Consider the following 25035-nt stretch of genomic DNA (forward strand, 5'->3'; position numbering starts at 1 on the left):
TACCCAGGTTAAGTGACGTCAGTCCTTCTAGGCCAAAAACCCAGTCTTGATACCTCTTCCTCTTACACCTTACAAGAAATCACCTGGGCTCTACTTTCTAAAGTTCCAGAATCCAGTTGTTTCCAGTTATCTCCACTGCCACCCTCTGGTCTGAGCCACCACCTTCTGTTGCCTGGATAATTTCAACAGCCTCCTCATGAATCTCTCCATTCACATTCTTGCTCCCCCCACACTCCCAAATGTTTTCACAAAATTACAACCAGTGATTTTTAAAAATTAAGTCAGATATGCCATTCCTATGCTCAAAACCCTGCAGTGGCTTCTCATTGCACTCAGAAGAAAAGTGGTCCTCCCCCTGCGCCACCACTGCTCTTTCGTTAGGGCTTCGACCTCTGCTGGTCCTCGGCTCCCACCCTTTTGATCACCTTGCTGGTTCTCCAGCAAAGCAGGAAAACTCCCACCTGAAAGTCTTTCCCGTAGCTGTGCCCTTAGCCTGGCAAGCTCTTTCTCCAGAGACCCAATGGCTCACTCCCTCAATTCCTTCTTATCTCTACTCCAATCTTACTTTTCAACTAGCTCTGCCCTGACCACATTAAATACTGTGTACCAACTACCACCCTGTGTGGCATTCTAAAGCCCACTAACCTGCTTTACTTTTCTGTTTTTCCATAGCCTCATTGCCTTCTGACAAGCTACATAAGGTACTGATTTATTTTGTTTGCTGTGTATAAGCAGAATAAAATACGTAGTGACCACCACCACGTCTAAAATTGGGTTACCCCTCCCCACCCCACTGCTAAGTTCACTGATGTATGGGTTTAGAAGAATGCTTGGCATAGATTAGATTAAAAAAATACCTGTTGATTGAATGAATGACTACCTCATCACTTTTCTTACTCTTGCAAGTGGGATATTTATTAGGAAACAGAACTGGCTATTGTTATATAGGAATCCTATTGATCTTTTAATATTGATTTTATATGCAGCAATTCTGCTGACCTTTCTTACTGATTCAACTTAATATTTTTTAGATTCTCTTAGTCTTTTTATGTAGAAAATCATAAATCTACAAATAATGACAATACTATGCTCTTCTTCTTATTTCTAGTGCTTTATTTTTTGGTCTATATTTGCTTTGGATAATACCTACAGTAAGAAAATGACTAGCAGCAGTGATAGTAGGCATCTTTGTGTTGTTCTTGACTTTAAATGGAATGCTTCAAATACTTATTCATTAAGTATGATGTTTTTCCTCGTGTTTTTCCCCTATCTATCTTGCGTCACATTTGGGAATTGGATTTGTTTTTTTATCATGAATGGACATTGATTTTTATAGATATCTTTTCCTGTCTCTATTAAAATTATATGGTTTTCTCTTATTTTTATTAATTTGGTAATTATATTTCTTTTATTTATTTTACTTTTTGGATAATGAATTCCCATTGTTAAAAATTCTCTCTAAAAGAATGTTATTCATAAATCCATGCCCCATTTCTGACCATTCTTCCCTGGTCCTTCTCAGCCTCCTTTTGGAATTTTGCCCATGGATTTACTCTTCACTCTCCACTCTCCATCTGCAACTCCACTTCTCTTGGTTTCAGTAACTTCCTCCCATTTGTTTAGGTCTCAACTCAGACATCATTTCCTATGAAAAATTTTAATTAATTTCCCAGAGTAGATTATCTGCATATCTTTTATGATTCAGAATCATCCTCCATGTCTCCTTGGTAACACCCAACACCCCTGCCTTTGTGCTCTTGCTTGTCCTCTCTGCTTAAAGCGTCCCCATGCCTTTTCTCCAGTTCCACCTCTACACTCTGCCGTAACACCTGCCCATATTAAAGGCCCTGTAAGAAGGTTTCTCAGATTTTTCAACTCAGAATTGATTTTTCCTTTCACAAAACAGTGACACAATCTAATTGTAGTGAATTGTGTTTGAAATATTTTGGTCATCTAGATTTTAAATAATTTTGAGTAAAAATGGAAACAGCAATACCCCCAAATCTGACTCTTACTTAATTGACAAGAAGAAAATGTAATTGAGAGGGATAAGAAAATTAAGGGAAATAACAAGGACAAGACCCTAAAGAAAAGATAATGAAAGATTCTTGGAAAATGCAAATCTTGGGAAAAATTTCTCCCAATTTTCCATGTAATTAAAATTTCATCTCAAAACGCTGTTGAGTTAAGGAAGAAAAACAAATGCACTTTTGCTTCAATGTCTGAACATTTGCTTTTGAGTATAGTTGGTAGTGAGGTTTTTTTTTTATTTTAAAATTTTATTTTCCCCTACATCTATTTGTTTCCATATTAGCAGCAGGTACCATTCTCTGTACCACTAATCTAAGGGCTCCACTTGGTGGTCAAACGCTGAACAGAATAAGTAACAGATACTTCCAAGTCATGGTTTGTTTGTTTTTTCTCCTGCACGTTTTTGAATATTTGAATGGATTGTGTTTAAAAAAAAACAAAAACAAACAAAAAATGCCAGCAACTATTTCTCAGAAATTAACTTTGTGCTGTCTGTCATTCCTACTATAGGCTGTCAGCTCCAATGCAGGCAAGGTTAATCAATGTATAATAGGCCAAAAATTGGAATTTTGGGGGTTGGGGGGTTGGGAGTTTAAAATCCAGAAACTGAATGTACAGTCAGTATGTCATTGAATGTGCAGATCTCTCACTAGGGAAGCAGAGACTGTGAGAAATGGTAGTAACTGTCATTTTACTACAGGAAAAATAAGGCTCAGGAAAGCAAAATATCCTGCCTGAAGCCATTTAAAAGCTTGGAATGAAAAGTGTATTTCTAACTCCAGGTTTCTGTTCTTACCTACAAGCTCTCCCTGATTCAATAGTTTTGTTTCTCTACCTTATGGCTGTGAGGTGAAACATCAAGTTTTTTCCATCTTTAGGTCACACACAAAATCACATTTCTTCCTGCTGCAATCACTGCCCTTGCTGGAATGCTTCACAGTGAGGGCGGATTTGAAATCTTCTGTGGACACTGAACTCTGCATTCATTCAGCAGTGGAATGAGATGCTTCTCTCCAGGATGACCCTTCCATCTGTATAAGTCAGTGTAGAAATGCCCCAGAAGGGAACCTGAAGTGTGCAAGCCAACTTGGCATAATTAGAGAGCTTCAGCTTTTCAAGGGCTCACTGCCACTCTTCAAAAGCACAAACATTTCTTTGGGAAAAAAAACATTCCTGTTTAAAGCAGACTTTCAAATATTCTCTGATTAAAATTGCCAGGTTCATTTTGTTTGTACCATCTGCTAATGCAATCATGTAAAATTTCATGATTTTGTGTCAGTGACTTACTTGTCCTTAGAGCTTAACCAAATGGGACTGTAGACTAAGGGACTGAACAAGAAATGGTCTGTATCTAATGAGATGACCCAAGAATTGACCATGCTATGTGAATTATCATGGACTCCACACCGCCTTCTGCCAGATCTGATTTTGGCCTGTAATTTTCACAGCTATATTTTTTCAGTAGCTTACAAATGCATTCCCTATTGCTTCCCACCCTTCTTCTACCACTTAAAAAATACATTCTGAAGTCAAGTTTATAATGAAAATAATTTACCACATGGTGTTGAATCACTTCCACAGGGAAGTTTTTCATATGAATAAAGGCTTATTAAACATGCTGTGATTTTTTTTTTCTTTTCAATTGAAGTAGCTAATATTTTAACTTTTTGAATCTACTTGCTGGATAATTTTTATGCCAATCTATAACTTCATTTGAAGAGATAACCTGGGACTTAAAAAGAAAAAATAAAAGGAAAAGAAATCACTTTCACCTTCTTGTCTATCAACACTAATCCTCTTACAAGTACCCTTTCAATCAAGGGATCCAAGAGAAGCTCAATTTCCTCCACAAATGGACTACTGAAAGGTACAGTTTAAAAGGGCTACTACTGTGAGCAAAAAATGAAAATAATGGAGTGACCTGTGGAGATCCCATGAGTCCAGGAACACACAGTGCCACAAGTCTTTATTGGGTCAGAGATATGCATGTATCTCTGTCAAATTGAAAAGCTAAGGAAATGGCAGTCTTTACCTTTCTGCTGGCGGGGACAAGTACTGGAAATATTTTATTGTAAAATGACTGAAACCTTGTTACAGGTTTAACACTTAGCAGTCACCAATGGCTTAGAGAAAAATGGACCCAGATTTTCTCCATTGGGTTCCTCCAGGCTTGACAACAGTGACAACTACATATTTTTTTAAATGTGTGGTGGATTCAGATGACTCTTGAAAGTTTTATCTTGAAAATAAAATAGGAAAAGCATCCCCTAAGAAAAATGGCTGGAGAAATACATCATCAGAATGGTATAGAAATGCCTACAGATTGCCCAAAGAAAACAGAACCAATTTTCTGAGAAGATTGAATAGAAATAGTGAATGGACCTAGCTTCTTTTAAGATCCACAGAGTTCATATGAAATATAATTAAGAAGAGTGGAGATGGAGGATAAAAAAAGATAAGAGGCACAAAATGGTCCTTTACAGTTTCATTGGAAGGTCATAGCCCACTTTTTATAGCATAATGTGAAGCACAAGATCAAAGTGAGTTTTCAAAGACTTGGCTATACTCCAAAAGTTTCTCTTTAATGTTGTTTGCAAAAATTTATACTACAGGCAGATTTATGAACATTGTTAGAGAACAGGTATTCCTCTTTCAAAGAGAAGAACTTTATTATTTTAGTCCAGTTGGTAAGCAAAATTGAGTGAGTTTGGACTGTAAATTCTCAATTATATTTAGAATGATATATTTATGTTAAAACAGAGAGGCTTCTGATTTCAAACCAGAAAATCCCAGTGTCCTATAAGATTCATATAATCTCTAGGGCCTTTTCCTGGCCCAACAGAAGTTTCACTTTACAATTCTAAACTAATATATTTAATCTCTCTGTGTATGAAGAACACAGTACACCTCTACAAAAAGCTGGGACTGGGATACTGGTTGAGATTGCAGCTTCTAGAATCAAACTACCCCGAGATTGTATTCTGGTTCTTTCACATAGAGACCTGGGGCAAGTTATTAATCTCTCTGTGCCCTAGTTATCCCATGATTAAAATGAGGTTAATACTTCCTACATCAACAGGGGTGTGGTCAGGATTTAGCACAGTGCTGGCATACAGAAAGGAAAACCAACCCTTGCTATCTTGCAGACAGGTCAGACCACATCCTAGAGCGCGGTGTTATCCAAGCTGAGCACATGATGCCTAGAACCCTTTTCTCCATATCTTAACTTCTTTTCTAGTTTCCTCCTCTCTAGATGTCTAGCTTCCACAGGCTCCTCATATTTGCTAAGTGGTCTTCCTTTAATAAGCACAGAAGTTTCTGATCAATGCCATTATTTTTAAAAAGAGTTACCTACTTTTATTCATCTTTATGCACGAAGCATTTCTTCAACTTAGCTTTAACTATTAATGCCCCACGGTTCTTAACAGACAGAAGAAAAGAGAATAGGTTAAAAAAACAGGAAGAAATGGACTTGTTGAGTAGCTGGAGGGTTGGGAAAAACAACAACAACAACAACAAACCAACAGAAAGGCTTGTGAAAGCAGGTGAATCTCGTAGCCATGTCTTTTCCAACATGTCGTCCTGGGGCATTACAAATACTCATCCAGTTAGCAAACAAATGGTTTCTTGGTCAGGAAAATTTGTCTGATATTTTCACAGCACATTTCCCTCTGAGGGAGTCTCAGTACACATTAATATATTAGCGGTTCTGAGAAGTACTGCAGTAAAGAAGCCTGCTCTACTCTGTTTATCCCAAAAGTTCCAAACTTTTTTTACATAATCAGTAACATTTTGGAAAATACTCCACTACAGTTATTTTAGAACTGGGTAGCAGGAATACCCATAAAAGAAAGAACAAATTTTAAAGTGCTAATGAACCATGATAAAACTGATGGGAAGGAAAGTGGGACTAACACTTGGTGAATGCCCATTATGTGTGCCAGAAATTGCTTTAAAATATTTGCTCATTTCCCAATAAGGTTAAAACAATGATTTCAAATGGGAGGGATATGTACAGTGCTGTACTCAAGAATGTTATGGCACATATTAGTTGTTCTTAAATGGGGACACAATCGCTCTTTAAAACAGTGAAGGACCTTGAGGACCCAATAGCCTGTATCCATGCCTTAGAGTATTGCTTTTGTAGTCACTGAGAAATCTGGAGATTCTGGAGTCTCTCTACCCTCAATTTTCTAGAACGTAACATTATATACAGACCTGTGAACCAATCCTGGGTCTGTCATTTACTGGGTATGCAACATTGTAATGCACTCATCTGAGCCTATATAAATACTGGAAAAATAATAATACCTAACCTAAGGGTCTGTGAGGATTATACCTATAAGCAACAAGCTTATAACAGGTGCTGGAAAAAAAAAAAAAAAGACAGCCTCTTAATCTACCTCCCTCCTTACTCTTGCCTCTTTTGGTCAAAATATTTGTCTATTACACTAATACTGGAACAAGTAAGTTCTATAGAGATAAGATGTAAAACATTTACCTTCAACACCTACTAATTGTTATTTAAAATACTACCATATGCTATGTGAGTGTATAGAACAAGCATATATTTAATAATATAAGTATATTTTAAAATTACATAAAATATCAGTTTATATATTATTAAAGGAAATTACTGCATTTTATTCTTTCTTTATATTCCCCCAGACACTTAACCTAGCATAGTACCAAGTACCTGATACTTGGTATGTCTTGTGAAATGAATGAATGGAAATAGTAGAGGTAAATTACACTAAAATTATACTTATTTTATACAATGTAGTATAAAAAATATAACAATATTAGGACATTTTGTACTGGGCAAACAAGCTAGGTTGGAGTAAGGCTGAGAATTTTTGAAATTTGGTGTTAAATTTCCAATGCTTTAGCAAATAACCTAATCTTAGCACTCAGTCTTAACTGAGATGGGTAGAGAGAAAACTCACTAGCAAAGCTGTCATGTTAGAGATAGTCATTACTTTATAAAGTTGGATCTGATTTCAGTCTTCTTGCAAAAAACTTGAATTTGCCTTTGAATAGAGTGTATGTGAATATGTTTGGTCTATTCTGATTATTATTTTCTTCCCTACTTACTCTTTGGCCTCTCCATGTAGTAGAAAGTAAAACTACCTCTTTTCTTCTCTTAAAATGTTTATATTTTATTAAGAGCAAAGTGCTTGAGAGGCAAATTTGGGTTCAGAAAGGAGGAGTACTGCACAACAACATCTATTAATTTTGTGGTGAATAAATAGATCTTAATTTCAGTTTTAAGTGTAGGCAGACATAAAAACAGCAATCATAAGATATGAGATTTCTCTTCCTATCTTGTACAATTCTCTACAGTGGCAGTGATACTGAATTGTGTCAGAGATACTCTTTCCTACTTAAATGAATAAAAATAGGACAAAATAAGTTAGAGATTGAAAATTGATATTGACTGTATTTGGGATATATTTTCAGGTAGAATTGCCAGAATTGGAAGGGTACTGAATTCAGGACAACTGGATGCTCCATCACCCAACCTACCTACCCCTTTCTACTGTCATCTTCTCTTTCTTTTTATCCTCTTTTCTGCTACCTTTTCTATTTTGTCTACATCTTGGCATTAGAACATGTAACAAGGCATTTACTCCTATATGACTTGAAAATATAATGATAGATTTCTGATATTCAAATGTTTTCTAAACCTTTTCAGAGATTAAAAAATGTGAGCTATGTAAAATAAACTAAATGTGAATGGTCACTTGTAGGAATGGAATTCCACAGTTGAGAAGCTGAAGAGTGAGGCCCTCGGGATTCTGCTCTCAAAGAACCACGTAGAGAAAGAACATCTACAGCTCTCTAACCAGAAACTGAAATGGCTTCAAGAAGAACTCAGTCAGCTCATGGCAGAAAGGAAAACCTGGTTAAAAAAGGCAAACGATTTTTTTAACAGTGCTAACAAGGTTGGTATAAGGTCAAGTCACTAATTTTAGCTTATCATGGCAGATCAGTAAAACCTCTGTTACTTCAACAGACTGGATTATATCACAGAAGTCAAGATTATATGTAGAGTTTCAAAAGTGATAGCAGCAAAGAAAGTTCTAAAAATGTATTCTGATCATGGTCATTATTTAGTTCTCAAAACTAAGAGACTCTAAGCTTTGGCATGTAATTCGTTTTGTTTTGGTTTAAATCCCCTGATTTGGGTTATATCTTAAAGCTGTCATTCTGTTTCTTATGGAGGAAAGGAATTATCATGAAATATCAAGGTTAAAAAAATAAAAACCTTGAAACTTTTACCAAAAGCTCTTTTTAAAAAACTCTCTTTCATTTGCCAGTTAAAAATACATTAGAGTGCAAACTGTGAGGGTAGAAACAGATGCCTCAGCCTGATCACCCTGCCTTGGCCTTGCCATTTTAGGGAAATCCTGCTTTGGACCATCTCCAGGTCTTCTTGACTTTAATCAGTGTCTCTTTCTAGTGATTCATTTAACCTTGATTGTAGCAGGTGGCTTGCTATGTAGTAACAATGTTCATGTATTCATATCACTTTTGTAGGTCTCAGGATATGAGGCTAGTCGCCATATTTGAAATATTTTCCTACCTTTCTCAACCTAATAAACACCCTCAAATTGTATTGTTAGATTCAGTTAATACCTTCGAATTCACTGATGTTTTTAAAAAAGGTCAATGAAAGGAAATGAATGGGGAAACCTTGATATATTGGATATATTGCAATCTAAAGTCATGACATCATTTTGACTATAAACCTGTTATGATTAAAATAGTTCCTTAATTTTGAGCTTATTTACTAATATGAAGAAAAAGATAAATAATAAAATTCCAAAATAGATATGTGAGAATTATGGTAAAATGTTGAAGAAATATATACTGTCAAATTATTTTAAGAGAATAGACAAAACATAAACAACTATAAAACTGTGTTTCTAGTACAAACCCTGTAATTTATAGCCTTGCAAAGGGTAGAGGTTTTCAAAGTCTCTTTCATTTTCATTCTATTATTCTTGCTCTCTCTACTTTTATTATTTGGTATCTTGCCAGGGAGATATTTTCTTAACATTATTCTTGGGCCTTGAGGTGGAAGGAATGTTATCTCTTGCAATAATAATTTTAAAAATGAACAGAGTAGTAGCTTTCTAAAACTCATACAGTAATTCACATCAAATCCTGGGAAGAGAACTCATGTTTCTTAACCCAAGACTTTTGATTTCTAAATCCTGCTGTTTCATCGTTTGAATGTCACGGCATACTAAAAACTAAAATTATTAATAAGCTCAGTTGGGATCTCTCTATACTGTAGCATTCTCTCTATGCAGCCGAGTGGCATTCAGAAAGGTGTAGAGTTCTTTCTATCCTGTTCAAAATATCAAAGAAGTAATTTCCAATGCCAAATTTAATAATTCAATAAGATTTCAAAATCCTTTACATGTTTTTTCTAATCTTGTGAAGAAGTATCTTCTATTTATCTCTGAATAACTGAATTTTCCTTTGAAAACTCACTTTGCTGTGCCTCAGCTGCTCTGTGTTTTCTGAATTCTGAACATCTCCATCCCTAGATGAAGTTACACTGTCAAAAACAGTGAGGGTCTGAGTTTTTACCCTCCTTGCAAGTTAACTTGTCACAGGTCTGTGGATGGTGACAGAAGACACATGGCTTCTGGGTCATAGTTGACAGACTTTATTACTCACAGCAGAGCAGTAGCTGGAGTGTCAGCATGCTGCATTAGTTGCCCAAACCCCACAGGGATGATTTGGATGGGTCCAGATGGTGTCTGCATATGCAGTGGGTAAGGTTATGGGAGAGGAACCCTAAGCTTGGGGGACCTGTTTTTTGTAAGCAGTAAGCAAGCCTGCTCTTCATCTCAGAAGGAGACCTGACCTCATTCTTGAAGGCTGCTTGCTGCAAACACAACACTGAGAAACGGCCCAGATAGAGAGGGCTGTGAGTTCTTGGCATACATAGTAAGATGTGCAGGAACACAAGAGACCCATGGAGGACTCTCTGAACATCTGATAATCTGGATTAGCACTGTGGGAAAAAGAGGAAGTCAATGCTTTAAAAAAAGGAGACTTACTTTGGAAACCAATTCCACTCTTGATAATGATATTATTTTTTCAGCAAACTTCTTGTTCTAAATTTGCTAAAGTTAGGTCAATATTCTCTTTCAGTTTCTGTGTCAAATGTGAAAAACATGTTAGTGTTATGGGTACTATACAAATGAGTGAGTTTAACAGTTTGAGTGTTTGGTCAATAAAAAGTGAAATGTATGGTTTAAAAAACACATGTACTTTTCATGAATTTTGTTACAAACAAATGAGTATCAGATAATCTAATCTAGGGGTTCTTAACAAGGGGTCTGTGAGCTTGAATTGAAATTCGAAAAAACATTCTTGTGGGGACATGTTGGTGCAGGCGTGACATATTTGTTAAATAATACACCATATAGTGTGGTTATGGTAAGGGGTCTTAGGTTTTCACCTGACTGGCAAAGGGGTCCATGGAACAAAAAAGGTTAAGGACCTTTGATAAAATGGATTAATATACTTTAAGATCATATATATTTCTTTTTTCATCCACATTTTAAAATATGTGTTGTAGTAGTCAGCCAAAGAGGTGCTGACGCAAAGTGCCAGAAATCTGTTGGCATTTATGAAGTGTATGTATTTGGGGTAAAAGCTTACAGTTACAAGGTCCTAAAGAGTCCCACCTCTAGGTTGTTTTCTCCCCAAAGTCTGTTGCCACATGTTGAAGCAAGATGGCAGAGATCTCTGTATAGTTTCTCCTTCTTTCTTCTTCTTAAGTTTCCATGGGCCCAGCTACTTCCAATCTCAGCTGTAGGCTGGCTTAGGGCTCATCTGTTCCCAGAGCTTTAGCTGTTTGAACCTTCTCCTTTCTGTGTATCTTCTTCTGTGTGTCTTCTTAAGTGAGTGTATATTTATATCAGCCCACCAAAGAGGTGGGCACTTAACCCTACTGACATGTTCAAATCAAAACCCTAGTCTTATAATTTTATCAAAGACATCTCAGCTGAATCTCATACCATCAAAGGGATAATGCCCAGAGGAACAGACCAGTTTACAAACATAATCTCTCTTTCTGGAATTCATACATAATCTCAAACTGCCACATGAGTGTTTGGTATTTCTGTTGCAGTAATCTAGAAATTCCTTTTTTCCCTTTTGCCTTTCATGTTCAAAATTCCTCTGTCCACCAAATATTACATAGGGATACTATTTGCTAGAAAATGTCACAAATAATTTCTTTTATTGAAGTCATTGAGAATAATTACAACTTCTTTAGGAATTCATTTATTTAATAAATATTTAATGAGCACTCACTATGTGTTAGGCGCTGTTCTAAGTGCTGGGGCTGCAACAGAAAACAAAACATATAACATTCTATAAGCCAATATATTTCCCCAATTTGTGAAATTCAATAACAATTACAACTTAATTGTCCTCGCTGACAGCAGTTGCCCCACCATCTTTGTCTTGTTGTCTCCAGGGGTACAACTGGTTGTTTACCTTTCATTCTTGCTACAGGTTGATGATTACCCAAGGCTCACGAGTATGTTTCTCAACAAGAGAGAATGCCTGCAGCCTTTGGCTGAGATGGGGTAGTTCATACTTGGAGTGAACAGTAGATGGCGATGTAAGGACATGGGGCTTTGGTATTGCTGCTGACGCTTTCCATAATCTAGCCACTGGATTCCAGTGGACCTTGAACCACATAATTCAAGAATCAGATATACTTCCTTTTCAGAGGTAACTGCTGTGTTTGGTGATCTATTTGGCAAATTGCTTAGCAGACCAATACAAGTGGTGATTTGTTATCGACATTGAATGATAGCTGATTGGAGAAGAGTTCCTCTAATTTTGAGATATTGCTGAGAGTTATGAGGACATGGCATGAAATATGAACATAGCACCTATTATAATAAGTCCTCTTGATCCCCCCAAATCTGCATCCTTCATGATTATAGATTATGTTATTTATTGTATTTTACCATGTTCAAAAATATGAAGCTCTGGTTAATATTTATTGATTACATTGAATACATTTGTCATTGTTTAGGGAGTGTGGTGAGTCAGAGATAAATAGGCCATATGTTTCAAGACAGAACAGCATGAGCCTTTATTTATATGACAGTGATGATTGAATTTAAAGGTATAAAATATGGCTGATCTGCTCATAAAGTTTCAAATCACATGCTTTCCATTTCCCAGGTATATGATTTCATTGGGGAAAGCGAGAGGAAGAAACCAAGACCAAATCTATTTCATAAACATGGTCTGGTTCTTCACCTGCAAGCAAAGGTGACGCAAAAGCTGGGTTTGCCAAAGAGATACACCAACAACAGTTTGAAGTGTAATGATTGTCACAGTTGCCACTGCTTCTGCCATCACTGTTGAAAATTTCAGTCTTTTAAAAAGATATCACTTTTACAAGATATTTACATTCATGCATAACATCATTGTTTCAGATGAAAAAAAAATAATTAAGCATGAAGTTTTATATATTTTTTTAGTGACAATTACACCATTTTCAAAATAGATACGTTTTAGGCCTAGATGAAGGAAACAATTAGTTAACAATTAGCTGGCTATTATACAGATAGAAGAACCTGCCAAAGTAGAGAGCACAGCTTAATTTTAGGGCCTAAAATAATATCCAGAAGGAATTTATTGGGGTAATATAAATGAATTCAAGAAATTAAGCTAAAAGTTATCAGGCTTAAAGCTTGGGTTCTTAACTAGCCATCTGTGAGTTTGAATCGAAAAAACATTATTCTTATGGGGACATGTTGGTGTGGGTATTATATATTTATTAAATAATACACAGTAGAGTGTGAACTTAGTTAGATTTTCATTTTGATGTAGCGTATTCTGAATGCAGTGAGTAACTGCCTGCCAAAAGGTTGGTAAGGATGATGAAGATGGTTTTATGATGCCATGGGAGAACTCGAATTTCATTTGCTAAAAATGACCGTTTGAAGAGATGTTGAACTGTGTTAGGTTATCAGGTGTTAAAATTATAGGAAAGTTGTAAAATGTAATTTTGAATAATTCTAAAATTTAATTTAAAAACATGCCTATGTTGAGTGTCATAAAACTATCTGTTGCTACATTTGGAGAAGGGATATATGGTTTTCACCTGACTGGCAAAGGGGTCCATGGAACAGAAACGGTTAAGAGCCCCTGGCTTAAAGGCAACTGTTATTGTCTCTAGTTTCATAATTCGTATGCAACCTGTTTTAGATTTATTTTTTCCGGAACAACTTCCCTTTCTCTTAGTGACAGCATAAGCAACCTTCTTTCCCTTCTTTCCTCCCTTCTTCCTTTCTTTCAGGCCTTCAGCAAATGTGTCTTATTCCTACTCTTGCCATGCATTGTACAAGGACTTGAGCTAAAGCAATGAAAGAGCAGTTCTGCTTTCAAAGACACTGCCAGTCTAGTTTGGGGGGAGGCAAGGTAACAGAAACACAACGCACTGTGGATAAAAGCAGTGATGGAAGACCACTATGCAGAGATATGTAACAATTTTAACCAGGAGAAAGTCATAAAGAGGCAAATTTCATCAGGTAGAAGCCAGAGATGTTTTCCTTTAACCTCCTCCTGGAAACTCTGAGAGAGTGATGACTGTACAGGATTTAGAAAGCTTTGACTTTAGAGTTCAGGGGTCAGACTGTTTAAACCACAGCCAATATTTGGCAAAAATGGCTAAATGATTAGCATATAATTATAAAATATATATAATAGAAAAAGTTACAGGAAAAAAAAAAGAATACCTTTAACATCTTAATTTCTCAAGAGAGCTCACAGCTCAGTGCATATTCAATAGTCGGACTCATAATTAAGGCATACAGTTTCATGTTCACTCACAAATGGATATCTTTCACAATCAAGATATCAATCAGCTTCTAAGACATGAATCTATCCATTGGTGTCCCTTTCATGCACACTTTCAGTATGTTGTCTCTATTGACAGTGAACATATTCTGCCTTCTATTGTAGTTATTGTTAGGGTAAATAAAATTTTCTTTCCTAGATTAAAGTTCCTAGGGGGTAAAAAAAAAAAAGAGTCCCTTTCACCTTGTGTTCACCAGCACACCTAGAACAATGCCTTCCAGTTAGTAGATGTGCGTAATAATTTGAACAATGGAGAGTAGTTAAATATTATAAACCCCGGAGATTTAAGGTAAACTCACTATATTGTTCATAAAAGATTAATCAGTCGAAGGTAATTGGGATGAGATTATTTTAAATAAGGAGAGCTTAATTACTTTAGTGCATGAGGAACACAAATTTCAAGCTCAATCTTTGGGTCATAGCTGAGAGGACAAGTAGTGTTGTGTAAAGGACTTGATAACCATTCGTGACCTTCTCTGAGAAGTCTCCAAGTAGCATTAATTGCTTAGCTCATATTTTTCCCATATGAGTTCTCTCTGTTCCTTAGAGAGAAATGATTTCTTAATCATCTTTGTATGACACCTAGTCCTCCACAATTTTATTGGATGAATAAATAAATAAGTGGTTATGTGACAAATCAATTCATATCCTAAAGTTGAGTTTCCTCTTTTCTAACACAGGCCTAAAAATACCTATCTACCTTGGGAATAATAAATTCATTAATAAAAGTTCTTATAATTATATATCTTTTTAGGATAGAGTTGGAATGTAAATAAATAGAATTCTGAGTTAGGTGAAAATTTAGAAATATTTGCTAGTATGACCTTTAGCTGAAGAAACTTTGTGATTAAGTACATGGAATTTGGAGCCAGACTGCTGAGGTATGAACTGGGCTCAGAGATTTACTAGTTCTGTGACCCTGCACAAGTTACTTAATTTCCCTGTGCATCTAGTTTTTTAATCGTTAAAATAGGAATAGTAATTTTATGTACTTCAAAGGGCCTGTGCTGTCTGAGTTAATATATAGCTAGTACATAGAACAGCTAAGCACTCACTAAGTGTTAGCCATTATTTTGTCATTTTATATGCATTTACTGCTGACCTAGTTACTCTAACATGTCTTAAATGCTTTTGCTCATTTTCACCTCCCCAGTACCTAGCAGAGTCCATGGTGCATAGATTTCAATAAATATTTGCTGAATAAATGAGAATATAAATTCTTTGCACATTGTAAATGGACATTTTCAATATTAATATTGCCAGGATCATCCTAGAACAATTTAGGTCAATTTAGATAAAAGAAACCAGAAATTATAAACACAGACTAGTTACTTAAAGTTCTATTTAATGGGTCTAGTTTATGCATCTCCACGATGGACTATGATTGAAGAAGTAAGGGACAGCCAGTAATTAAACTTGCTTGGTTCCCTGTTGATAAAATGCTTCAGATACACTTTTTCCTATTTTTTTTCCCTAAAGATTTATTTCTCTCCCTTTCCCCTCCACCACCACCCCAGTTATCTGTTCTCTGTGTCCATTTGCTACGTGTTCTTCTTTTTGTCCTCTTCTCTTGTCAGCGGCACAGGAATCTGTGTTTCTTTTTGTTGAGTCATCTTGCTGCTTCAGCTCTCCATGTGTGTGCGGTGCCATTCCTGGGCTAGTTGAAATTTCTTTTGCGCTGGTGGCTCTCCTTACGGGGCACACTCCTTGCACGTGGGGCTCCCCTACGTGGGAACACCCCTGCGTGGCAGGGCACTCCTTGCGCGCATCAGCACTGTGCATGGGCCAGCTCCACACGGGTCAAGGAGGCCCGGGGTTTGAACCGCGGACCTCCCATATTGTAGACAGATGCCCTAACCACTGGGCCAAGTCTGCTTCCCCCAGATACACTTTCAATCTAAAACTCCTTTTCTAGGGCTTTTTTTCAGGTTTTTAAATTTATTTTTTGTATTGTGAAGCAAAAACCTGTTTAGAGGCTAATGTTTTTAAACACGTCTTATTATCACTAATCCCCTTGTAACAAGTAGAGGGTCCTGGGACCCAGCAGCTGCAACCATTGAGAGGCCAGGAGCAGGCAGGAGCAGCAGTAGGTGGCAGCAAATATTTGGAGTTGAAAAAAAGTCACCATTATGCTATGGCCTTTGGGAGCACTTGAAAACTGGCAGATTTGGGCAGGACCAGAATGAAGAATAAGCACTCCAGACTGGGAGTCACCAGAAGTTATCTCAGGTGATGCTAAGGAAAGGAAACTGAAGCTCTCTTAATTAATTAATTAATTAATTAATTTCTCTCCCCCTCCTCACCCTGGTTGTCTGTTCTCTGTGTCTATTTGCTGCGTCGTCTTTGTCCGCCTCTGTTGTTGTCAGCGGCATGGGAATCTGTGTTTCTTTTTGTTGCGTCATCTTGTTGTGTCAGCTCTCCGTGTGTGTGGCGCCATTCCTGGGCAGGCTGCACTTTCTTTCACGCTGGGCGGCTCTCCTTATGGGGCACACTCCTCGCACGTGGGGCTCCCCTACGTGAGGGACACCCCTGCATGGCAGGGCACTCCTTGCGCGCATCAGCTCTGCACATGGGCCAGCTCCACACGGGTCAAGGAGGCCCCGGGTTTAAACCGCGGACCTCCCATGTGGTAGACGGATGCTCTAACCACTGGGCCAAGTCTGCCGCCTCTACTTTTTAATAAAACTTGAACTCAGGAAAAGTCCAGATCTCTAGGTGCAGTGGAATCCATTGCTCTGATTAGAAGCTGAGTTCAGTTTTGAGTCCTTGGCAGTTGTAAAGTTTCCAACCAAACTCATTCTACAGCCTTGGGATCATGAAAGGACATTTTCAAACGTCTACTGATTTAAAAAAAAAATTTTTTTTTAAAGATACATAGATCACACAAAATGTTACATTAAAAAATACAAGAGGTTCCCATATAACGCACTCCTCACACCCCCAATTCCTCCCACATTGACAACTTCATTCATTACTGTGGTACATTCATTGCATTTGATGAGTGCATTTTGGAGCATTGCTACACAGCATGGATCATTATTTATGTTGTAGTTTATGCTGACTGATTCATGTCTCTTGCTTAAATAGTTAGTCCCCTAGATATTTTTAAAAGAAGAGAATATGCGGTTTCTTGATATAATCTTTTTCTGACTTGGTACAGCCTGCCTTGGATATTATACTTAAGGGAAAAAGGAAAGATTTTTGTTAGTGTCAAAGAAAAAAAAACCAAGCAACTCCTTAGTCCTTTCCAAACCAGGTCCAAAAAGAGCTGATTTATCTCCTCTTTATCTGCCTAATAACTGAGTAATATCATATAAAATGGCCAAGAAGAGCTGGAACTCAGAGAGAAAAACTATTATCCTTGTGAAGAGGGAAACTAAAAGGGAAACATTAATTCCATAGATGTTTATTTGGGGGTCATGGTGTTCTTATTGCCAGAAAGAATCTGTTCTGAACAGTGTGTGCAACAAAGAGATTCTTTCCTGGGTGGGTCAGGTTCCTTATGGATATAGTATTTTGAAAAGCACTCATTTTCTATTTGGGGGGTAGAGTGAGTGGAAGAAATGATTCTGCAATTGGCACATGGATTCCTCATCAAATTTTAACTTGGCTAACCCAATTGTGTCAAGTAAGAGAAACGAGCATTGAAAGGTGATTCTAAAGAAAGGGTCAGGTTATATATCTTGAGGGGCAAGATGACATGAATGACCCTTCGGAGGGGGGAGAGAGAGGGAGAGAGGGAGAGAGGGAGAGAGGGAGAGAGGGAGAGAGGGAGAGAGGGAGAGAGGGAGAGAGGGAGAGAGGATAGCAATATTCCTTTGGACTTTTCCTCTTGTATGTGATTCAGACAGACACATTATTCTTGAAAGAGACTCGCTTTTAAAGTCAAGAAATTGGGCTTCTTTTTCTGGGTCTACAGATTATTCCTGTTAAGATTAGGTTGGGGTTGATGTCAAGGAATAAACTCTCTTACAGTCCCCACTCTATCTTACATATAGCAAGTATTCTGTAAGTGCATATGTTGAGTTAATGAAATCATTCACCTCCTTTATAATGCCATAGTTCTAGTAACGGTGACACCTAGAGCAATTCACAAGTAAATGCTTTCATTATACTTTGATTTTTCTGAGAAAAAGCTCTGGAAGAAAATTTGGCTATTTAATATTAAGTTGTGAGTTATCATGGTCCTGGATTAATCATCTCCTCCTACAAGTAAATGTGTGGGCCTTCAATTTATGTTCCTGCTACTAGGAAACAATACTTTTGTTTTATGACCATGTATAGGAATAGGGTAGTGTCACATTGTACATGCATTTAATGTACGCATGACTTTAGAATCTAACTTCTATGAAGATAAGACAGTGCTCAAAGATATGGGTGTGGCAGCTGTTCAATGAAGCCACAAGACTAAAAGACCACACAGGATGAATGACAGATAGCAAGTAGCCAAGATACGACTTTCCAATCAAGGTTTCCAGTAACAGCCTGCAAATATTTTCTGAGTACTTACTAAATGTCTGCCATCATGCCCTAGTTAATTTCATGTATTTCCTCATCTTTAATTTTCACAACTAACACTCATAATATGTATTAAGGTTATAATGGCATAATGTTAAAACAGAATGGAGTTAAACTTATAAGAAAAAGCACTGGGGAATTCTCCATCCTTTCCCTATTTCCACTAGGTACTTGAGATTTACCGGAAAGGAAGACATGTGTAAATGCTCTGACATCTGCATTTAGAATTTCACCAGTTCTCAATCCTAAAGGTGAATATGAATTATTATAAACACTAACCAACATCTATTAAACTTTAAGAGTGATTTAAGGGAATTCAAAGGTAATTTTGACTAGAGCAGGTTTTTGTTTATGCACTGATTTTAAAACAAATCCTCAATTAAGATGACTTCACATTATTCAAAATAAATAAGAAATGTGTTAAATATAAAACTAAATTCCTGAAACAGTGGTGATTGTCAAGTGGTGTTTCACTGAGTTATAGAAAGACCAAGAGAGTAATTCAAATCATCTATTTTTCTAAAATAAGTATTTTATTGCATTTGACTCTGTTGTCAGCTGCAGGAAAGAAGAATAAATAAGGAAGAGTGACTTCTTCAGGTTCAAAGTTTCTTTAATAAAACTTTCTTTTATGGTCTTATAAAGTGTAAGAGAAGTCTATCAGCCTTTCTCTGTAGTTTTTCTCACTTAAAAGAAGAATAGGCAGACACTTATTTACAAAAAGTAAGTTTTAAAATCCTACCTTTCCCATACAAGTTCACGGTTTTCTCTGAAGTGCCCTTCTTTCCTACTGCTTCACATCATAGTCCTTTACCACGTGGTATCAGCTACATCCTATCAGCTATCAAAAAATGGGAATGATTTTGTTTTAAGCATTCTAAGTAAACAGAAAGAACAAACTCAGGAGATATAAAGACATTGGTGGGAGAACAGAATATCAACACATAAGTAATAGGATAATATTTGAGAAATTTCGTTTGCAAATTCAAATTTTGTCTGGTTCTAATTCCGCCATTATAAGACACTCCCTAAGATGGCAGCCAGGTGTAGAGAGATGGGTGCTTTTACATGTCTCCATGCCTGCAACCTCTACATTTGGCTGGAGCCGTGCTCCCTCAGTCAGTTTGCCTGGCTCCCTTCAGGCTTCCACCAGGTCTTTGTGGTGCTAAACTTGTGAGAATATCTGTTGCCCAGTTTCTCCTGTGGAGTCTTCCTCTTCTGCTGTGGTATGCTCCTGTCAAGTTCACCGGCTCCCAACTCAGCAAACCCGGAAGGCTAGACTCTATGATCCTGTTTGACTGCACAGCATGGAAGCTTACTTTGCTGGGGCTGGGGCAGATTGGTATGGGACATCCTGTAAGCTGGCTCCTTCCAATAGTCCCAAAGGGCAACACAGCAAGAGATCTCGGCTGCCAGTCAGTTTTTCTTCAATTTACCTAACGTCCTGCTCTTCAGGATGAAGTTCAGAGATGGAATATCAGGAAACTCATGAAGACCACTGCACTCTCCTTTCTCTTTGTCCTTGTATTTTCATGGTCCTCTCTTACTGCCTATGCATCATATGTTCCATCTTAATGCCAGTTAAACCTAATGACCAAAAGGTTAGCTCCTCCCTACTCCATGTGAATTCCATAAACTTAATCACCCTTGCTTGGTTGTTGATCTGCTGATGAAGCAAGAAAATAAAGGAATTCATAAAGTCATCTCTAAGGACAATATCTTGGTTTGCAAGGATATGTTTTTTTCTGCATAATCCTATTTTGCATGGCAGAAGCTAAATATTACCTTGGACTTTCTCTTTTTACTGCTTCAGGACTAAATTCTAATCTCTTTTATAGACGATGATTGCCTTGGCTGAGGAGGCCTCAAGTCTTATACTTGGAAAGGCAATGGAGAAAAGCACATTAGTGATTTTCTGAATATTTTTCCCTATTGTAGTTCAGGTCCAAAGTGCAATTTATTAGGAAATTTCCATTTAAGATTATTACAGAGGCATTCAGGTTACGAAAGGCTGTGTAACATTTTAAAAATATTTTATCCATTATTTGTATCAGTATGAAGTATATACAAATAAACCTGACTCTCCAAACACTATATAGTTATAACTATGTGTGTTGTATAGATAAATTCTCAATGTAAACTATTTTGGTAATTTTATGGTGTTCACATTTATCTATGCTGAGCTAAACTATGACCAGTTTCCCAAATGGGAACTTAAAACCAAGTTTTCCAAGACTAAATTGTTGGTTTTGTTTATGATCAAACTAGCTAACAGTCTGGTTTAATCTCCAGCATTTTGTGTACACATTGTTGTAGATTTTAAAGTAGAAAAACTGAAAATGAAAGTACATTTTCTTTGGCAGGCATTTGATGTACTTGGAAGAGTGGAAGCTTACCTTAAGCTCCTTAAATCAGAGGGTTTAAGTCTGCCTGTCTTGGCAGCAAAGCATGAGAAATTACACAGAGAAATTAAAGACTGCTCAGCTGATGCTTTGCAAAAAGGACAAGCCTTAATCAGCCAAGTGGACTCCTGCAGGTGAGTGCAGTCTATTTTTCCCTCAGTTTAATAAGCATTTTCACAGTTTTCACAACCTGTTAAAAAAATGTTTGCATGGTTTTTTCCCTGCTTCTCATGTTTCGAAACATTGCTACATGGCTAAAAAGATCTATTGAATTTTGGTCAACAGCAATGCTGAAAACAACTGTACTCATCCAGGAGGCCATGTTGTGAGCCTGAGGATTCAAAGATGCTAAAGCTTTCTCACTATGAGTTTCTAAGGAAGGGGAGAGGGAATGGACAAAAGGAGATAACAAAACTTTAGTTTTCCATCCTTTTTATGTTCTAGCATCTCCAAAGGGTTTCTGCTTCCCTGTTAGTCCATGAGCCTCAGGTCTATCCTGCCCATTTTTTTCATTTCTGAGAAAAATTAAGTTCCAGAATTCTTTTTCATGTACGACTTGGTGGTTCACCAAGCAAAACCCCAAGTAAAAGGTGATATTAATAATAATAAAAAACTCACATTTATTGAGGGCTCACCATATGCCAAACACTGAGCTAAGAGCTTTAGAGTCCTCACAGTGACTGTACAAGGCACATACTATTAATGTTTGCCTGGTACAAATTAGGTAACTGAGTCACAGAGATAGAAAGTAACGTGCACAAGATCACAAAGCCATTTGTTAGCAAAGCCAGAATTTGAATCAATGTACACAGGTTGTTTTTCTTTTTATATGTGCTTAAAAGTGTTGATTGGTAAGTCTGGCTACCATAACTTCCCTTTTTTGATATTGTGGATGGTAGCAAACTTTAAACAGAATGTGATTCACTTATTTATTCATCAAAAAATAATTGAGTGTCTCATGTGTATCAGGTGTTCTTGAGCAACTAATAAGATAGGCAAAGTGTCTACCCTTGTGCTGCTTATATTCTGGCGGGAAAAAAACAATCAATCAACAATAAATCAGTAAATGAGATTATCTTATAGAGCAGTGAGTACGATGAAAAAATATAAAAGTGAAATGGGAGAGAGAGACCTCAAGTGAAGGAACCACTGTAGATATCATAGTCAGGGAAGGATTCTTAAAGGAGAAGAGACAACCATGCAAAGATTTGGGAGATGAGTGGACTGAGTAGAGTAACAGCAAAGGTATAAGAGAAGGTAGGACACTGTGGCTGAAAGAGAGGGCACCAGCAGATCAAAGAGTTAAATGGAAACCAGACAGTGTTCAAATGCTCATTAGCAACAACAGAAACATTGTGAGCTTCTTAAACCTTGAGAAATTTAATCTTCACAACCACCCAGCGGCAGGGGAACTATAATTATCATTGGCCCAGTTTTGCAAATGAGAAAACTGTGACAAAGAGTAGGTTAAATAGCATGCTCTGGTAAATAGGAGAGTATTTGAATCCAGGTCTTAATCACTGGTTGTTAGCTATACTATAATACTTTCACCCACCTGTATAATCAGTAACAAGGAATCTGGGTACTTAGTCAATGTGATTCTTTTTCCATTCTAGTACACTTGAAATGTACTCCAACCATCTTCTAGTTTCATGCTCCTTCCCTGTGAAGCTTTTCATTCTTTCTTATTAGACATACATGTAAGATTCTCATGTGATGTATGAACACTGGGCCTTAAGGGCAGTCAAGGATATTTAAACCTGACTCCAGATCTCCAGAATCCTACTAACGTCTAGTTGAGAACTGCACCTTGATGGAAGGTGCCCCAGGCTTTGGGGGAGCAATGGAGATAGTGGGTATTGGGATAACCTCTTCAGAGATGGGAGATAATCCCAGAATCCTCCGATCTGGAAAGGTCAAGTGAAGGAGTGATTTGAAAAGGCCATGAACACTTGTTGAATTTGATAAGCCAAAATGGGTGACATGTCTACATTTTCAGACCAAGATGAACAGAATCTATCCCTATCACATAATACTTTATTTGAATTCCTTAATATATGCCAGCTCTACCTAGTGACTTCGTGTTTTGTTCTGCATCATTCCTTAGTTGTTTCACTTGTAACAGTATCATCTCCTCATTCAGACCATGATTATCTTGAGGGATAAAGCCATTTAGGACCTCTTTTATGTTTCCTTCGTTTGGTATTTATATACTATGTGGCTTGATTTGAAACATTAAGAGGCTGACATGACATTAAAGAAATGCCCTTGTCATAGTGAAAATATTTTTTTTAAATTAAGTGGAAAACAAAGAAAAACAATCCCCACCCCATTAAACAAAACAAAACAAAGGATTAAAAAAGCTAGAAATTTCCTTTGCCTAATAGATTCATCTATGATTACATTTTATAAGAACTCTCCCAAACATTTAAGAAGTTAAAATAACTTTTTTTTAAAGTTTGATGATACATTTAGATGGTAAATGTCAGGTACTGAAATTTACGAAATTACAAAGCTGACTTTTTATGACAGTGTTAACTCATCCACTTTCCAAATATTTTCATGTCTATATTGAGGTGTGCTTTTTAGAGGTTGAGTAAATGTCATAACTGCAATCTGGGCCTGTTAACATTGTTAGGATTTTATAATTCTGAAAAGTTTAGTATGCAAGACACCCAAGTTCACTCTTTCCATTAAATCTAGGAATGTCTGGATTTGGTTGTTGTAAAATATCTAGGGCTTACTTGCTAAAAGATGAATTTATTAGTTTTTGATGCTGATGATATGATGTGAAGTAGCAAGGATCTCAGAGTAGGAAGTCTGGAACTGCAGATCCTAAAGAGGAAACCTGACTGAAGGAGCAGAAATCTCAGCCCTGGGTGATTGAGGAGGAGTCTCTTAGATTAGAGAGCTTGAAGGGAAAGGACCACAGAAAAGGGAGAGAGCGATGAGTGGAAATATTTATGAACAAGATGCTCATCACAGTGCTATTTATATGCAACCCTGAAAACTACCTAAATAGTCCAGAAACAGGGCAATGTTTGAATAGTTTAAGGGGCAAACATATAATGGAAAATTCTAAGGTCATATTAAAATGATGTTTCTGAAGAACATTTAAAGACATGAAGAGTGTCCTCACATAATAATGTTAAGGGGGTAAAAGGATCCAAATTGTAAATTGTGTGTCTGTGTATGTGAGACTGTAAAGAGAACAATTCTTTTCGAAGGAAACACATTAAAATGTATTTTTGTATTTTCTAAATTATTTCAAATGAGAGTATTTATCTGCTTAGCGCTTGCTGTGCCTTTTTATCTTAGGATTTAAATCATAAATCATGGACATTTTTCAGCAATTATCTCTTTAAATATTGCTTTTCTGCTACTCCTTTCTCTTCTCCTACAACTCCTACTGGAAGATACTTGTAGCCTCTTTGTCTTTCATGTGCCTTAATCGTCTTTCATAGTTTTCATCTCTTATAGCTCATTGTGTTACATTCTGATTGAATTCCTCAGACTAATTTTCTCTTTTGTTAATTTTCCCTTTGTGTTCATTCATTGGTTATTTTTTTTTAGTTTCAGTAACTATTGTTTTTATTTCTAAAATTTCTGATTAATTCTTTTACAAATCCAATTTTCTTCCATTTATGATTGTTTTCGTTTCATATTCTCCTATTCTTTTACTATGGGTATTTTTCCTTCATCTCTTGCCTGATCTTAGAGGTATTTATTTTAAAGCCATTTTCAGCTTGCTGTACTTATTTTCATTTCTGCTGGTGTACATTGGGAGTACTTGATTTTTTAGTGTCTTTTCTTCTTAGGATTGATTTTCCTCATGTGTTTTGAAATTTTGGTTTGCACTCTTATCTCAAGTGGGAGATGTTTGTTGCTTAGGTTTGTTTTGTTAGGTTTGTTCTCTCCTTTCTGTTCTTTCCTCTTTAACAGCTTTGTAATGACCTCCACCTGGACTCACATGGCCTCCAGTTCAGAATAAGTCTTCAGTTGTTGGATCAAGGTCACACAAGATCCCATGGAGATATTGTTGTTCTTAGAAATGTAGTCGGGAAACCAGGGGCTGGGGAGGGGCTATTGTGGGTCCTAAATTGCCCTGCTATGTGTATTTGATTCCATGGCCCCTATGCTATGTATGTTAGCATTTGGCCGAAGTGTGTCC

The 25035-nt window shown here is 36.9% G+C and overlaps 1 protein-coding gene across 1 annotated transcript in view; it reads left to right on the forward strand.

Moving 5' to 3' along the window:
- The window catches only part of CCDC141 (coiled-coil domain containing 141), a 169233-nt gene that overhangs the window by 101052 nt on the left and 43146 nt on the right, over positions 1 to 25035 (forward strand). The window contains exons 7-8 of the mRNA XM_071216243.1: positions 7782 to 7976; positions 20826 to 20998. Of these exons, the coding sequence (XP_071072344.1) occupies positions 7782 to 7976; positions 20826 to 20998 (368 nt within the window). The remainder of the gene's footprint in view (positions 1 to 7781; positions 7977 to 20825; positions 20999 to 25035) is intronic.

The sequence above is a fragment of the Dasypus novemcinctus genome, chromosome 7 (assembly GCF_030445035.2).
Source record: "Dasypus novemcinctus isolate mDasNov1 chromosome 7, mDasNov1.1.hap2, whole genome shotgun sequence".
In the NCBI taxonomy this organism is placed as follows: domain Eukaryota; kingdom Metazoa; phylum Chordata; class Mammalia; order Cingulata; family Dasypodidae; genus Dasypus; species Dasypus novemcinctus.